Genomic DNA, 18,544 nt, shown 5'->3' with positions numbered 1-18,544 from the left:
ATTGCTTGATTGAAGTATCATTTTGATGGCAAACTGACATCTGTGGGATGCAAACAAGATGAACCTTGCAACACCACTACTTGTCAAGGTAAAGTTTTTAGTATGGTTCACTACAGAGAAAAATCAGTGTTACAGTCTTAATGCTGAACTTGCATGACTCCTGTAAATTTCATAAAGCACGCAATTTAAAGGATTGCATGTGACCTGCCAGGGCAGACAATGTGCAGATACCTGCTGCAGGACACAGATGGGCGCCAGCCGCCTCTTTCTGAAGGATAATCTCTGTCATTGAGTGGAACACATTAGCGTGCTTTCACTTCATCCGACCAAAAGCTCCCTCTCAGCAGGTACTTACACAGACGAGAAAGTTCAGCTGAGAGAATGTCCTCCAGTTTTGCCTGCCAGCATCTCCCAAATACTTGTAGTTCTATCATCTTTAGGTTTGCAGGCTGGACAAAGCTGAGCACTTCAGCAAACACATCCGCTTGTACGTAGCTGGATGATCAAGCATGAGCAGTCAAAGCAACTCAGTGGACTTTAAGACGATGGTTTTGTGTTTCTCCACATACAGACTAGAGCTCAGCAGAGAGTTCTGAAACCTGAGAGAGCAGCACATCAGTATCAGAGAACACAGGTCTGTTGTATCCAGGAATCCCTTCAGTATTCATTTCTCCTCTTTTCTCTATCTTACACTGTAGGGAACTGCCAAGGAAGGTGTTGTATGCAGGAATCCACCAGACCCCTGGATGCTGGTAACAACACTCCTGAACGCTTCACAAACACTCAAGAGTGCTTATGAACAAAAGGCTGTTTGTGTACAAATGATACCATCTCACCAAGTTAAGCTGAAATATGTGTAATTGTTGCACAGGAAGTACCTGGCCTCAGTTCTTAGAGTAACTGTTTCATTTTTTTTTCAGCTGAATACATGGAACGAATTAACATCAGCTCTATGAATCTTATATTTTATTGCAGGCAGGCTTTTTGTGGAGACTTATTAAGTCAGTGTCTTTTTATCCTGAGTGTCTGTTTGGCAGATAACAAATAAGTTGTGCCATTTCGAAAGTTAATGGCAAAAATTAATCCTAAAAATGTACTGAATTTTATGATAAATCAATATTGTTAAAATGTTATAATCTTTGAAGATTTTTTTTTTGTAATAACTTTAAGAATTTTAAGAACTCACACTGATTTCAGGAAGGCAAGCCTACTGAAATCGGTGGCTTTATTGTTGTTATTGTGATTATCTGTATAGTTCAGATTGGGTACAACATATCCTCCAATATCATTTTGCAAATGAAAGCCTAATCCTATTTCCTTTGAAGGTGGCTTGCAGAAGTCTACGGGTTTCAATGGGAGGATAATTCCTTCTTTGGAATAAAGAGCAGCATTTACATAAAATAATACTGTCAAATGAAGAATTCCCTAGTGGTGTCTATAAACTCAGAGAGCTGAAATTCTCACCAAATGTTTATTTCAGAAAAAAACTAAACACTGCATGTTTTACACTGACATGAAAAGCTAGAATGATACAAATTGCCTAAAAAGTCATTATTTAAGATTTTCTATGTCCATTCTAACATTGTCTTGCCTTCCCTCTGTGATTTTCACTTCTTGGTGTTCTAATACCTGCTGTGAAGGACATGGGCTTACTACCCGTTTAGTGATTTTTGCAAAGATGACAATATGCTAAAAATTAAAAAGAAATAGATCTGTGTACCAGTGGTACACTCAAATCTTATGTGTACTTACATATTTATCATTTTCAATTGCCATTGCTATTACATATGAGCACAGAAGGTGTCTTTTGTCCAGTTTTAATTCATGTACTAAATTTGCTTAATGCCCTCTGGCTTCATATTCAAGAGCATGGAAATTTAAAAGGTAAAGTGGTACTTCTACTGCTACATAGTACCTGTGCTTATTCCACTATAAAATCGGCATTTTTCATTTTTGGAACTTCTGGTTTTTTATTATGCCTTATATCACGCCAATCACAATATACACCAATGATTCATGACGTATTTCCTTATGGAACTGGTGATGTATGCTTCCAAGCAGCTAGAAGAGTATACTCTTGGGAATATGAACAACAGCAGTGAGTATAACATAATGAAAGCTATTTTTATCACTGAGATTCATGATTTTCAGCTATTCAAGAGGTATAAAGGACCTGGATATAGGCTATAACGAGTTCCAGCCTTAAAGAAAGCTTCCAGACAGTCAGCCAGCCACGGCTGGACCACTCTTCCCTGCTACACCTGGACGGATTGGGCCATTTCTGAGCTGCTTGTGCAGGCCAGACTGCAGTCAGCTGGCACAGACCAGGCTGCTCTCATCTTTGAGGGGACGAGAGCTCATACTGGACATGCAAAACCACCAGGCAGTTGTTACTGTCATCTTGACAGGCTGCTGCAACCTCGGCACTCAGCAAGATTGAGACTCCGATTTAATCTATTTAAGTGGAGTTTCACTGAGGTGAACACATGCCAGGACAATTTCTCACTTCTCCTGGCAGTCAAGGGCACCGATCCTGTTCTCTGTGTTGCCACCCCCTCTCTTGGCTGCCTCCTGCCTCTTGGTGCTGTTGCATCCCCATCCCACTCCCACAACAATCCCTACTTGCAGCAAGTCTCTGCTCCACACCTGCTACATAGGTGGGTTTAAAACTGGGGGCATGGATGACAGCCAGTGCAGTAACAGATCTCCCTCTCCTGTTTGTTCAGGTACCCCAGGCATTGCTCCATTCTGTGCCAGCTGGTGGGAATGCAGCAGAACTTCAGAGCACTAAAATAAAGCAAAAAACCACCATGAAAGCTACTGATGCAGTCTTACTTCTTACAAAGGGAAGGCTACAGCATTTTTGTCCTTTCAACAATTAAAATAAAGTGCTACAGGAAGACACGGAGCTCTTTTTTATGTATAGTAACAGAGTGAGGCTTCCCTTACCCTTTCAACTTTAGAACAGTGAGTTTGTGGTGCACCCTGTGAAAGAGATGTTAAACTTCATGTGCCAGTATCTGGCTCCCAAAGGTCCAGAGCCTGCTGTGGGATACAATACCTCTCTCTGGCCACTGCAGGACTCTTTCAGTCTTCTTCAGCATGTGCGGCGTGATGCTGGCTCCTGCTACAAACAAGGGTACTGCACCAGACAGATTTGTCTTGAGCCAGGCAGGCACTTCTGCGAATCCTAAAATGAAGGGGAAATATGGTAATTACAGAGAAACTTGTGTTTTCAAGTCCATCGAGTCAGAGGGGCTAACCTTGGAGTAGCGTGCTCAATATCTCTGGAAGAAACCTCAAGAGAACCCAGCCTCACACACTGGTCCAGCAAGTTAGAGGAACATAATGAGAGTCCTCACTAAAGCCAGTGCCTGGGTACCATCCCATCACCTTGATGCTGACAAGCCTGAGCCTTTGCAGGAGCCAGCCATTCAAATTGCCTGAGCACGTGGAGTGACCTCTGCATTAACACTCTGCCAGTGAGATGGAGAGATGGGGTTACCGACTTCCTGCATCCTGTGCCTCCATGTTGCTGTGAACCCAGGATTTCAAAAGGTCTGTGCGTTATCCCTGCGGAGCAGACAATCCCAGCTGTCACCCTCACGTTAATGACAGTCAGTGGAGAGAAGACACTGAGCCGTGACTCCCACATGAAGGCCATGGCATTGCTCCAGCAAACTGCCCATGCTGGAGCATGCCAAAGTGATTTCACCCCACGCAAATCTCCCATTTCTGCTGCAACAGAGACCACCTGCCTTTCACAGCCATGAGCCTGGGGGTGGCTTCTTTTCTAAAGGAAACATCTGATTCATCTTAGCCCTGGCAACAATTTATATGGCTGCATTGGTTTAAGTTTTCAAGACGTCTTTGTGAAAGAACTACCTACCTTACTTTAAAATGAAAAAAACATAAAAATGACGCATCCATTTGTATTTCAAAGACCCTGAAAGCAGAGGTGGGTGCTCCCTCAATTCTAGATCTTGGTGCCGATTTGCATGTAAGTCAACCACAGCAGTACTTGGGCCCAGGGAGGTTTTTTACAGGCAAAAACCTCCTGGAGCGGGCAAACAGCTCCTGTCCATGCCAAGGACAGCCAGCAGCTGGGTGTACCCGTGTTTTTCTGCCAGCTCCGGTTCCATGGAAACCCTACAGGAAACCCTCGCCCGCTTTGCAAATGGGGAAAATTAAATTGTTTTCTGGAAAAACCTTCCAGACCTAAATGTGGTGCAGGCTCGCTCGAGCCCCTACCCGCCCGCCACATGCCCACGCTGACACCAGGTTCTGCAGGCGTGCAGCTCAGACCCGCGGCACCGGGAATTGCCCTCGGCCTCGCCTCAGCCCGGCCCCGCAGAGACCGGAGAGCTCAGTCTCAGGGCGTGAGGCGGGGGCTGGGGACAAGCCGCTCTCCCCGCCACACCAGGGCTCAGCCCCGCCGGCGCGGCTTTCAGCGGGCCGGGAAGGCGGCCGTGGAGCGCCGTCTCCTCCGCGCACAAAGCACGGCCCTCCCTGGCCGCCCGCCGGACAGCGGTCCCCGGCGCCAGCGCCGTCCCCGGCGAGGCCGCCCCCGTCCGGCCCTCGGCGCTGGGGGCGGCCCGGTCGGGGCGGGACGGAGCGGAGCGGCCGCCCCTCGGCTGGTGCGGCCGCCGGGGCGGGCGGCGGAGAAGGGGAGGAGAACTTGGGGCGCCACCGCCCCCCCGCCCCGCCGCGCCGCGCCCCGCCCCGCCGCGCCCCATGGTGCCGGCGCGGGCGCGGGGCCGGAGCAGAGGCTGCGAGGCCGGCGGGGCGCTCACACCCCGCGCCCGCCGGGCATGGAGAGCGCCGAGGCGGCCGCCTGCGGCTGCAGCAGCCCCGCGCAGCCCCCCTGCTCCTCCTGCGGCTCCGCGCCGGCCGGCGGCGGCGAGGCAGCGGCAGCAGCAGCCACAGCAGCAGCCACAGCCATGGAGGAGCCGCTCGGGGAGGCTCCGTCCCCGGGGGTGACGGCGGCGACAGCGAGGAAGCAGCAGGGGGTGAAGCGGCATCACCACAAGCACAACTTGAAGCATCGCTACGAGCTGCAGGAGACCTTGGGCAAAGGCACTTATGGCAAAGTCAAGCGGGCCATCGAGAGGTTTTCTGGCAGAGTGGTAAGGCAGGCGGAGGGGCTTCTTTCTCCCTTTTTATTATATGTATGTATGATTTTTCTTTCCAACACCTATCTCAGAATGGAGCCGGCTGGGTGCATTCCCTCGGGGACCCGTCAGGAGGGAGACCCGTCCGTGTGCAGGGCTGGCGTGATTCGGGGAGGCAGGAGCCCGGCGGGGCCCGGGTCAGCATCCCACCCACGGTCCCTGGGGGCTGGGGCTTTGTTTGGAGTGCAAATCCTATAGAGAAACTTTTTTCTTTTTTTCTTTTTGAGGGAGGGTGGCATTGTACTAGCACATCATTACAGTTTAAAAGGATGTTATTGTTGGAAAAATAGGGTGGCTTATTGTTTTTGTTTTATTTTGACATGCGAGTCAACTGCAAACAGTTATTCTTTCCCTGCTGGAAATTCATGCATTAGTGAAACCTGTCATATCTCCTGGCTAACCAAAGCTGCTCACAAAATACCGTCAGAAGGGCAGACGTTGGTTCTCTGGGTAAAAATGCTGTGGTTCAGTCATACTTTTGTGACCTGAACTTTGCTGACATCTGAAAAAAATCGCCGGGACTGCAACCCAGCCCCATTGGTTTTTACGATCCGTTTCACTGCTCAGCGGTGCCGGCTGGCTCGGGACTTCAAGCAGCCCGGAGGTTGTCCAGCAATAACTCAGCTTCAGCATTTCCTCGTCGGTACAGCGCTCCAGCAGGGCGCAGAAATGCAATTGAAGAAATGTACACATTAGTCAGAGTTATTGTCATTTTTCCTTCCCCAAAATATGTAGCTGTTCACAGAGGGCAAGTGAGCGAGAGGCAGGCGTTGCATTGAAGACTGCCCAGACAAATAGATGCTTTTCCGAAGAGGCCTTTAATGCTGCTTTTCATATGAAGTAGACTAATTGAGTTTTCACTAGACTTCATGTAAAAGCAACGCATTTCCCTGCTGACGTTACTGGTTTTGTCTCATTTATCTTTCCCTTTTGGTTGCCTGGAAGCTCAACACACACCCAGAGACAGAAGCAACTGTTAAACAGAAAATGAAATTGCAGATGCCATGGCTTTAATAAGGACACTTAATTTGCAACTAAATGTCTTTGTGTCGACAGTGAAAATGAGAGTTTCAGCCAAGTTGTAGAGTCATATCATGTATGCTTGCAGTTTATTAGCTCATTTGGAGGCTGGCTAAAGAGAAACCAGAGATGGACATCTCTGCACATGCTCGCTCCTGGTCCATGATTTTTAAAGTTTGCTGTCTTGGCTCTTCTACAGTTTCAGGCTAACAAAAGCTCCAGGGCTATGTTATATACTGACTATTCGTTTATAAGTAGATTATTTTTAAGTTACGTTACCAAATGTAAGAAATAAGCAAATTCATCAAAACCACCTTTTTTTTACAAGACTTGATAAATTAAAGGTGACTGTATTGCAAATGAGATTTGGTTTTGGGAAGGGCCCTCTCAAACAAAAGGATGTAGCATGGATGTCCATCTCCTAAGTTAACAATACACCTGGTCTTTCTGTATTTTGCTAACTGTCAAGCATTTCAGGGGCACAGCTAAGGATACTTAGATGATGCAGTCTGAACTGAATTTATACAACTGATGCCATCTTGAAATGGAGAGGGTGAAAATCAGAATACCCATGCAATCTTAAATGCAATAAAAATGTTACACTTGCTCTGGCAGCTGGTATGTAGAAACTAAAGAAATTCTTACCAGAGTGTGAGTTTTATACTGTAGTAATACAAACCTTGGCGTGTGGCACTTCATAATTATTAACTAGTCTACAGGCAAGTTCTGGTGTAACGTGTCTGTTTGAACTTTAACATCTGTGAGTGTATGTAAAATATCCACATTTTGTCTGTTTACAGAATAAAAGCTGGTTGTCAGGAATCCAGCCAGACCTAAGAGAATGGAAAAGCCCTTCTTGTTTTCTGACAGTTCCCTTGCCTGGCTGTTGCAGTGAACACCGATTGCTTTTTGTTGGTGAGATGAGAGCACTGACAGGATGACTGATTAGATAGGGACGGAGTTTTCCGTCAGCTTTTTCCTCACCGTATTTCTCTTCCCTTTTCTCTCCTCGGTTCTTACTAGCAGACAGTGTTTGTGAGCAGGTTGGTCTGGATGCTGCCCCGCGCCCACCCAGCAGGGGATGCTCAGGGCGAGCGATGCAGTGGGCACTGTCTCTTGCATTTGATGCAAATCACCTCCCAGCCAGCAGTGAGGTAGCGAGAGTCCCAAGGTCGCTCTAGTCCAGTCTGTTTGCATCCTATTCCACTACTGGTTTAGCTAATCATCTTTTTCTTTGCTCAGTGGTAAGCAGGTGTTTGAGGCTGTCTGGTAACAGATTGCAAAGCTGGACCTTGGCAGCGACATCGTGTTCCCAGTCATCAGCCTTGTCCAAATGGTTCTCCTATTTGGCCTTTCTGCCTCTCTTGCCCATTTAGCTATTTCTTTAGCTGTGCAGCATTTCATAAAGATGCTTGCATGATTAGCCAGGCTTTTAATACAAAGCATGAACTTTGGATTTGTCATCATCTGCAGAAACAGAGAGCTCAGGAGCGAAATCGAAATTGGCAGATTTGAGTTAATGAAGTAAAACCGAGGTGAGAAGACAGTTCAATCCAAGGTGCAGATGTGCTTTAGTCCTGTGCCATTGGAAATCAATAGCAGGATTTCTGTTGACTTGAATGAAAGTAATATTTGGCACTTGTTAACAGGTTGCAGATTTATTCACATTGCTTTATTTTCTTTGTCTTTCCTCGTAACCAAGTGGAATGTGATCGTAAAGCTTTCTGCCATAAGCTCTGGGGTAGGTTGTATGATATATTTAGCTTGTTATTGAAAACAACTTACGTGAGTTTGTGTATTAGTTACTGCAGTGACCACAGACAGCATTGCGTGCTGCATGAAGCAGTTAAAATATTGCCCACCACATGACGTATGAAGTGCTTAATTCTCCCAGCAAGATTTCCGTCATTAGTACTGGCTCCGTATACACTGTGTAACTTATAGTATTTTAAATTAAGGCACCTGTTAGTAAGTGTAAGGATGAAGAGATGATATCACAAGCCTGTGAACTAACACTTATGTTGACATTTCTGTGGGTGTTTTCTCCACTTGTCATCTTGCACTTAGACCAAAGAACTGAGCTTTTGTTCATGTTGTGTATGTGATGTTTGTTAGCCAAGAAATCCACAGTTACACTTATGTCAGCCTTAGGTAAGCTGTGTATTAACCACCTCTGGCCCATCCCATGCATGGGGCATGAAGATGGTAGATGGTGCTGGGTTCTTCCTTGAGTATATGATTCCACTGGAGTAAATACTCCTTATAATGCAACTTTGAATTACAGATGAGCATTTTCAGTCTTGTTATCTGTCTTTTCCTGACATTATACAGAAAGCGATGCCTGGATACAAAAACGCATTACTATGAATTAAATTAATAGTAATAAAGGAGCATGGGGCTCTCTAAAAAATGGAAGACACCAGGTAAACCCAATTAGGGTGCTTGGGGCACTTCCAGCAGAGTTTAACCCAAGGGTTTGGTACCCTGGCTGGCTCACAGCTCCCTGCGGGTGCTCTCCTGTAAGGTGCTTTGATGAGAACCACTTGCTCTCCCTGCCACTGCTGGACCTGGAGCTTTGCTAACGTTGCTAGTTGTTTTGTTATAACCTCTCCTGAAGCATCCTGTATTATCTGCACTTTCTTTTGGTTACTATCTGCCCTTGGGACAGATTTTGCCCTTTGCAAAAGCCAGGACTATTTCTCCCTTTCTCTCCTTAGGAGAGGTGATGGGGAGGAGCTGCAGGGCCCCCCCCCTCCGCCTTCACCTCCCTCTCCCTGCCTGAGAGCTAGGGCATCTTTTCTTCCTCCTCACCAGCAGGTGGAGGAAGCACTATTCTCCTCCAGCCGTTCTTCCAGAAAGTTAATTATTTTGGGAACTGATGACAAGCTGCAGCCCAACATGAAAAATGTGTGGTGCATATTTATGTTACGTGTGGTGGTGCATCCTATTTATCTCTTTTGCATGGGCAAGTAGAAAGATGTTGCCAAATGCAATTGATTTCAGAATTAAAATCTTGTAAAAAAAAAAAAAGAAAAACAAACCCAAACTTTAGAGCAGCAGAAATATTTTTAGTTGCAAGTCCATTGAAAACCTTGGCTTTGAAACAGTTCTGTTTCCTGATGCTTTTGGAGAGTCGCGCAGGGTTTTGAAACCTTGAAACAGCAACAGATTACTTGGAAGGAAGACCCTTGTTTTGCTGATTGTATTTCTCCGTGTCATCACAAAACGGAAACATGAACACCAACAATGCCAGCTCTGTCCTGTCAGTAATTAAGGCCTTGTTTGTTTGTGGTGTGGTTTTTAAGGGTTACAAATAACGAGATAAAAATATGCTTGTGGGTCACTGAGGACAGTGGAAGCCAGGTGGAACATTTGTCCCAATTCTCTCATCTGCTTTGCTGATATAGAAAATGTTGGTATTCCCCTCTTCCTTCTTATGCACCTGGATTCTCTTATAATCTTTAATGACATTTCCATATATATTTCCATTTTTTTTTTCCTGAGAACTTCTACTTCAGTTAGCACCTGCGTCACTGCTTCGTATTGATTTTTATCTTGATCGCTCAGTGTGCAGGATGATGTCCAAATCTAGTGCAGAACTGTTTATTTTTTTTGAGGTTCTTTGTCGTTCTTATTAGGATATCTTCCTTTATTGCAGACACCAGTGGAAGTATCTACACAACACTGCTGAGATGTGAAGTGCTTGTACAGTACTTTGCACAGCAGGATCCTGATTCGTGAATGTGGCCTGCACAGCTATGATAATACACTCGGATAATAGTAACGATGGCTTGTATCACTACCCTGTTTTATACGTGAGAAAGAAAAACTTACCAATTAAAGCCAAAATCATCAGAAGTATCAGCTGGTTTTGAGTGTACAACCTAATAAAGGGGTGTCAAACTCATTTTTACCGGGGGCTGCGTCAGCCTCGCGGTTGCCTTCAGTGGGCCGAATGTAATTTTAGGACTGTATAAATGTAACTACTCCTAGATTTGTACTATCCTAAAGTTACCTTTGGCCCTTTGAAGGCAACCGTGAGGCTGACGCAGCCCCCGGTGAAAATAAGTTTGACACCCCTGACCTAATACCTGATTTTTCAGATGCATAGGGTAAGTAACATGAGGGCCCTGGAGATGACAGCCTCCTCCTGCAGAGCTCGGTCTCTCTTGCCCTCTGGGCTCTCTCTTTACCCTGGGCTGTTGTCCCCATGCGACGTTCAGCTCTGGTCTCCGTTCCTGAATCCTTTTGTGCTCCACTTGTGCTGCTGCCTCCCGCTTTGTTCTGTGTGCCAGCGCCGTGACCCGTGCACAGCGCGCTGCCAGGCCGCCTGCTTCCCAGCTGCTCGCTGCCAGCACAATCTGCGCAGCGCTTCGCTGGGGCCAGGGCTTCCTCACCTGAATAGGGACTCTTGCAAAATGTATTGCCAAAACCTATTTTTTAATTATTATTTTTTTTAATGTGCGAACTGAGTTATTTTAGCGACTCGTAATGTGACCAAATCTGGACAGTGTTTTCATGGTGCTGAAGACGTGTTGGCGAAACTCAGGGTCATCCTCGGTAAAAATTGTAGCCAAGCATGGAAATTCTAGATTTGGAATGAACAGAAGTTGGAAAGAGTGTATGGGCTTGAAAATGGTTTTGCTGTTACTTTGTTATTTGTTCTTCCCTTAATTATTAGATTAGACTCTGGTTTAAAAAAGAAAATGAAAAAAAAAAAAAGACAAAACCCCACTGCATTTAATCTGATGTAATTCACAGTGAATATTGTTGTATTATTACAATAGAAGTTACCACCTGGCTGTATAAAATTACTATGGTCTTCACATAAACACTTGTATAACTGAAATGACAAAGAAGACTTCAACATCAAGGGCTGTCATTAGGGGAAAGGCAGTAGTACAAAACACTTGTTTTCTGTACTGAGAATTCTTGTTGGAGAAGCAGATTTGTTCAAGGGACTATGGTTCAGTGGTATGAAAGTCTGAATTAATCAATAGCCAGCAAGGGGTCATCTAAATATGTTAGCTTCTGAAATCTTTTACCAAATTCAATAACAGCGTGTTCTTGCTGAGCTTTGAGTGGGCCTCAAGTGATACTCATTCAAAGATTTTGGACTCTTTTACAAGTGAAGAAATTAGAACCTTCCAAGAGTGTTGCTTCCATATTTTTTTTTCCATTGGATTAAGTGATTTTGGACAGATCCCTTAACTTCCCTGTGTCTCAGTGTATTCCTTTCCAAAGGGATGGTACTTAATATGGGGAAGTTAGACTAATTAACAGGGCACATTTTGGCCTGATACATACCTAGTGTGATCCCTCTAAATGTGAAATTCATAAGAGAATTGAAGCTGATGTTTATAATGCAGCCTTGAGCTAAAAACACTATAAAATGCCTAAGTGTTATTACAAATGGTTTCAGAGCACCATATGCTACAGAACGCAACAGAATGGAAATTGCTTGTACAAAGTCTTTCATTAGATATGGCTAAAATATACTGCATTTTTTGGTGGCATGTGTTCTAAAAATTATTATTATTTTTTAAGAACCGCAATGTGGATTTGACATGTGGAGACAATTATTGTATATATTGTAGTTTGGGGTCATACATGTTGAATAAAACTGTGTGGAATGCGGAGTTCTTGTGAGCAATTGTTTATTCTTTACAAAACTCTAATCCTAGTTAGTCTGTGTTTTGTCTGGTAAATAAATAACTAGAGAGTCTTTGCTGGAGTGAGGAATTGGGAGGAGGCATGTGGTGGTTATGACAGTGCCAAGGAAGAATGCCGAATGTGGGTTGAAAACCAGTTCCAGGTAGTCCAGCCTTGAACACCGTCAGGTCAGCATGGGTACAGCCATGGTAATGCAAGTGCAGAGCATCTGGGACATGTTTCCGAAGCCCACATACCAGGGATTCAGAAATTGGCTGATGACCTTTGCTTTGATGTGGGCATCTCCCTGGCTCGGGTCTCGGCCTCCCGTACCATGCTTACGCACCTTCTGTCCTCGCAAACCAGGATGCTGACGCTAGAACTTCTCCTCTTACTGTACAACCACGCTCCTCTCGGCAGGACGCCGTTGTTCTCCTCATTGTCGCCTTGTACCCTCTGTCTGTGTCAAGTCTGACTAAACCCCATGTTTTCTGCTGCAGCCCAGGATGATGCTCCGAAGCCAGAAGCACAGGTTTGCCCACAGGCTCGGGGTGGGATAGGAACTCACAGCATGGATGGCGAGAAGCAGCGATGGAGCTGCAAACTCCTCTGCTGTGCAGGGTTGCAAGAGCATCAGCAGCTCCTGGCCTGGGGCTGCTGCTGGTGCCCAGCTCTGGGGTACAGTTTTGATGGTTTGCACGCCACCAGTAATGGGTGTGTTGGTGTATGAATCTCTGACCCATAGAGAGTATTGATCTTGTCTCTTGCTTGCTTCCTACATAAGTTGTGATTTGTCTCTAAATCACCCTGGCGCACACCTGACGCTTTCTAGGGAAAAAACTCTTGTCATTAGCCCTGTTGGGTTGATGTACCTGGGATAATTGGCATGTCAGAGGAAATGTCACAGATGAAAAGGTCTCTGACTAAATATGCAAATGATATTTGTCAGCATTTCCCTCAAATGTCTTCCAGCAGATGTGGATACAATGTGTGTCCATTTAATAAACTAAACTCAAAATAATCTCCACTTTGCTAGATATATGGGGAATAGCTGGGAGGGGTGGGCGAGGAGCAAACTACAAAGCAAGGTAAAAACTGCATATGTGTGTTGTTATATTTGATGACCAATTCATTAAAGCCATAAGTGTATCCAGGCTTTCAATAGTGTTCTCCTGCTGTTGCTTCCTGTACTCCCTGGCTACAAAATCAGTCTCTATGGCTCTCATTTGTCTTTCCCACATGAAAGACTTTGAGCATCTGCAAGTTATGATTTGAGAAGTATCTGCTTTTAAACAGAATATATTTATCACCGTGTCTTCACAGGCAACATGTACATTGTATAAATTAGGGGATCCTAGACCTTTGAACACTAGGGGGCTGGGTGAGATACTCCGTGAGTGTATGGTGTCTGGCCATACCCATCAAACATCCTGGACCCACACCAAAAAAGCCAGATGTTCAATAGATGTGGAGGCCCCTCCTGTAACCTTTGCTGAGTGTTGCAAAAAGGGGAGGGTGGAGAGGCAAGGTTGTAGCCATCCTGTGTTCTTGCGCTATTTTAGTACTCTCATCGAGCTCAGTATTTTTGATATTTTTTGAACCAAAGACCATGGATCAACTCCCAATTCAGTCAGTTAAACTATGGTATAAATGTTTGTGTTCCCAAACTCTCCAAAGACAGATGAGATTTGCTTCTAGCTCTGGTGGTTTACAAGCCATCAACCCCTAAAGCTGCCACTGGCTCTCAATGGGTCTTGCTCAAGTGTGAACTTTTTCAGTTCCCGTTCCTACCAATGGAGGAAAAGAATAAAATACTTTCATGGGTGGTTCTCTTCCTTTAAAACAAACATCAACAACAAACCAACTCCCCCCCCCGCCCAAACCTAGCCACACAGCAGCTATGGGAAGAGAGATTGGCATGGCTGGCATGTTCGAAACAACACTGGCCAGTTGCAGGTGAATGCAATATTGCAAAATAAATGCAGGTCTTTTGGTTTATAAGTATTAAGAAGATGGCTGAGGTCGCTTAGATTAATGTGTGACACCTGTGACTGTTAATTTCTGGGTGCTTGCTGGGCCTTCCCCTCTCCCTGATGGTATTTCCCATCTCCTCTCAGCCCTATCTCCAACATGTCACCTGAGGCCCTTTGCCACTGGGTCCCCTGGAATGGCGGTCTGGGGAAAAGGAAGGTCTCCTGCACCTCTTTGTTCCTGTGGAAAGAAACGGTGCCAAGTTTGGAATCTAAACTTAGCCATTCATAGGCAGATCAGAAGGATTCAGGTTGTGTTGTCAATGAAGATCTCAAAGCCTCCATATCATGTTTCCCAAACACAAAAAGGCATTTCACCTCTGCTACAATTGCTAACTTCCCTGAAAATGCCTGGTGGTGAATGAAATCCCCCTTTATCTGAGGTACAAGTGTTATTTTAACAGTGAGTGTGAATATTTTTTTTATCATAAAAGGTAGTGATGATGGCCGGATAGAAATACCCGTTTGAGCCTTATGGTAACTAAGCAAATGTTCCTGTTTGTTAAACGGTGTTTTGTTGTGGTTTTTGTTGTTGATGCAAAAAGATTAAGTATTTCGCACACAAGTTTGACAGTGGAAGACGGCGAAGCATTTGTTAAAAAGACAGCTCCCAGGGCACGTGTTTGCAGCTGTCATTTATTTGTGTATTTTTGCCATCTCACTCTGCAGAAATCAAATCTTGTAGCTTCCCTGGTGGAGTTTGGCTGGGGAAGGAGAAGTGAAGGCCAGCTGGTCTCTTGGGTGGCCAGGGACACCCAGCACAGCACGGTACTCGGCAGCAGTTTCGGCAAAGCTGTGCTGCGGGTTGTTGTTTTGGCATGGAGAAAAACAAAAAAAAAAGCCTTTGAGAGGAGGATTACACAGAATCACAGAATGATGTGATGGACCTCTGGAGATCATCCAGTCCAACCCACCTGCTAAATCAGGGTCACCCAGAGCAGATTGCACAGAAATGTGTCCAAGCGGATGTTGAATGTCTCCGGAGAAGGAGACTCCACAGCCTCTCTGGGCAGCCTGTTCCAGTGCTCTGGCACCCTCAAAGTAAAGAAGTTTCTCCTCATCTTCAGATGAAACTTCCTGTGATTCAGTTTGTGCCCATTGCCCCTCATCCTATTGTTGGGCACCACTGAAAGGTGTCTGGTCCCATCCTCTTGACACCCGCCCTTGAGATATTTATAAACATTTATGAGATTCCATCTCAGCTTCTCCATGCTGAACAGACCCAGTTCTCTTGTCTTTTCTCCTAAGAAAGATGCTGCAGACCCTTAATCATCTTTGTAGCCCTCTACTGGACCTTGTCCAGCAATTCCTCGTCCTTCTTAAACCAGGGAGCCCAGAACTGGATGCTGTACTCCAGATGCAGCTTCACCAGGGCAGATTAGAGGGAGAGGGGAGAAGAGAGGACAGTGCAACCTTCTCGGCTGGTGCCTGCTGTAATGGCACTCCAGTGCAAGGTGAAAATGCCTGTAAAAATACCTGCTGGAGGCAATACAGGCTGAGCTGACCTGCATAGGAACACAACTGAGGGGCGTCCACATTGCCTTCTTGGGAAGATGCATTTTGAACCAGGCCTATACATGAGCATCCTTTGCACTTCTTTCCTTGTCATGTTTGTTCTCTTTGGGGTGCCGAAATAAGGCGAAATAATGAGAAGAGCCATTGGCTTAAGCTCCGTCTCCTGTAGGAGTCTGTTGTCACAGCTGCACTTTAGGTGCACAGGGGGTAAATTGTTTCCCTGAGGTTCATTTGGAAAATCTGTGGTGGAGCTGCAGCGAATGCCGAGGTTGACCACAGCTCCAGCGCTGCGCTGAGCCATTCTGTTCCCTTTATGGCTGTAACCATTTCCAGAAAGTTGCTCATCAAGCGAAGGTCCTCTTTCATGGCTGTAGTCATACTTTGAAGGGATGCTGCCAATTTTTCCAAAGCCCACCAGCTGTTGTGTCTTGGAGCCTGGTCACTGCTGTGTGCCAATGTTGATCACCAATTGGTACCACTTGGTCACCGTTGTGTCCTCACAACCTGAGAGGAACAAGGGCCCTGAGCTAGACCATGCAGTGCCTTTAAATCCAGACCAGGGACTTGCCATCTTTTTTTAACAATGACTTCTGCCTCCTCCTCCCCCAACATGTAGTTTGAGAGTTTTCTACCCACCTCTCTGTTTTGGTGGAACAAATGTATTCTCCCAGTTCATCCTGTCTGGCATTTCATGACGAAAATATGGTGTAATGGGACCTGTGAAGTGCCTCATTGCAGGTTGTGCATTGCTCACAAGGAATTCGCTGGGGAAAAGGATTTCATGCTGTACTTTAACCTCCTTCCAGCCTTTCTCAGATGAAAGGAAAACTCTGCAGTCATGAATGTAACTGGTTATCATTACTGGATGTCATTACTCACTCACTCCAAGTGTAAAACAAAAAATTGCATCCCCTGTGATGTCCGTGGGTAAAATGCTGCTCTCAGTTACATTAACACTGTTGTAAACTGAAGAGTAGAGTTTGGCCCTTTGTTTCAATTGAAATATTTGTTTAACACAGGCAAGGACTAAACAATACACTTGAAAGCGATTTGTGTTATTGTCTGTAGAGCAGAGCTTGTATTTTATGAACTGGCTGATCATAAAGACAGCATAAATCATGTAAAGCATTCTCATTTACTTTTTCTTTCTTTTTTCTTTTTGCAGATGGGGCTTGTAGAGTAGAGTTGCAGTCAAATGTCTGCTCCAGGATATTTTAGTTGAACTGTGTGAGTCCATTAAACAAATGTAATGGCTTTTTGGAAAGAAGCGCTGCGTGTTTTAAACCAAATGTTTTACATAGAGAACAGCTGGGTTGTTCTGGGTGTTTGTATGTTGAGCACATCAGACAGCAGCCGTAGTGAGCTCAGCTGGGAGGTTGCCTGGGATGTAGTTGTAGGATATGACAGTTCAGTTGTTACGGGGAATAATTCCTATGAAGTATTGCCATAAACTGAATGTTTGGCACAAACAGCTATATCTTTGTTTTACTGTACACCCAAGTTATTATTCTTATCTGCCCAGCAAAACTCTAAACGATGTTTAAACAACTCAGTAAATGTTGGCACCTCTGAGCTGCGACATGCGCGTTAAGGCAGACTTGAGGAAGCTGTAAGTGTTAAGGGGGAACAAAGCTCGGTATATTTTCAGTGAAGCACTATTGATTATTTTCGACAGAACACAATTGATTCCTGCCACGGGCAGCATAGTCCAAGTAAGCGATGGATGTAATGTGTGCAAATGGTTTGCGGGGTCGAGTTGGAAATGATTGATGTTCTACTGTTGTTGCTTTGAGGAACGTGAAAATGCAAAACTAGTGCAATGCCTGTAATTAGCCTGACATTAGAGTTTATTTGGGCTACTGGAAGAACTTTAACCTGGTTGAATTAATAAGCGTACTTTTACTTCACAGCATCAGAGGTAATGATTTTCCAGGAAATGTAGGAAATGTTGAAAAGTGTCTTATTTGGTAGTTGGTTATTAAATGATTTCTGCAGTTTAACTGAGGAATGCGTGGTTCAAATGAGATTAAAGTTGTAATTTCCAGAGTAGCAACGCAGCTTCCCCTTTCAGGATTGTTTAAGTAAAAAGTTAAACAAAGTGGGTTAGGCAGTCTCTCGCTCTGGTCCCTCGTGGACAGCAATTCACATTGCGCAGCACTGCTTTAATAGTCCTGCTCGGTCTGACATGATTTGTGGTATTTGCTGAGATGAATTTCTGGACCGAGCAGTGTGAGAGGGAATTGCTCCTCACCCTGAGGAAGGTGGTATGTCCAAGTCTGTGTGAAGGTCACTGGCAGGGTGGACTGGGAAGCCTGCGCTGCTGCTGTTGCCCTACCTCGCAGCTTAGCTTTTGGCAAGGGGATCCCACAAATCTTGAGTGTTAACTCTCCCTTGTTCGACTGACCCCAGCCAAAACATGTGCCAAAAAAGGTGTTTGTGCGTGTTGAAGAAGGGGGCAACAGTCCTGGAGATCACAGGATCTGGGGGAGTTCTTTGCCAAAAGCTTTCCATCTAGAAGAAAAATATTACTTTGCTGTTTGTCCCCTCCAAAGTTAACCCTCCCCATAACTACTTATAATAACTGCCGGCAGTTGTGAACAACTCTTCTAGCAGGAGAAGTTAGAATTACATATTTAAGGCTGCAAAATTGCTTGATCGTCAGCCACTTAATTGTAGGAAAGCGTAATTCATTCCTCACACTCTCACATCTGTTCTAAGCCCAGCTGGCTGCAGGGAGCAAGAGTGATGCTGTTCCTGTGTTACTCTCTCCGCTGAGCCATTAGGGTGGCCCTGGTAATTTACTCTTGATAAACAGAAGGGAGCAACAGGAGTTTCCTCTATCTTCAGGGGTATAAATATTTCTCAGACATCAGAGATGGATGGGGAAGAAATTTTAGCAAGCTCCTTTCCTCCCTCTGTAGCAATTCCACCACATTCTGTCATAAATTCTAGAATGGTGGCTTCCAAAAAGGGATTGTTAAATAGGTAACAGCCAGGCAGAACAATGTAATACTGGAGCAGTGCTTTTACAAAAACAAATTTAATACTGCGAAGTGATCTGCAAGCCCTGGAGCAAAATAACCTGGGTGAGGCTTTGATACACACGTTGGCCAATCTTTATGTTTTCCAAGAGTATTTTTCCAGATAGGATGTGGG

At 45.2% G+C, this 18,544-nt stretch overlaps 1 protein-coding gene across 1 annotated transcript in view; it reads left to right on the top strand.

Moving 5' to 3' along the window:
* The first annotated feature begins 4,770 nt into the window (after positions 1 to 4,770).
* The window catches only part of NUAK1 (NUAK family kinase 1), a 50,199-nt gene continuing 36,425 nt past the window's right edge, over positions 4,771 to 18,544 (top strand). Inside the window, exon 1 of the mRNA XM_065842992.2 lies at positions 4,771 to 5,126. Within this exon, the coding sequence (XP_065699064.1) occupies positions 4,812 to 5,126 (315 nt within the window). The 5' untranslated portion in view covers positions 4,771 to 4,811. The remainder of the gene's footprint in view (positions 5,127 to 18,544) is intronic.

The sequence above is a fragment of the Patagioenas fasciata genome, chromosome 1 (assembly GCF_037038585.1).
Source record: "Patagioenas fasciata isolate bPatFas1 chromosome 1, bPatFas1.hap1, whole genome shotgun sequence".
In the NCBI taxonomy this organism is placed as follows: Eukaryota; Metazoa; Chordata; class Aves; order Columbiformes; family Columbidae; genus Patagioenas; species Patagioenas fasciata.
Note: the sequence above shows the minus strand (reverse complement) of the source record. Positions and strands in the feature narration are given on the sequence as shown.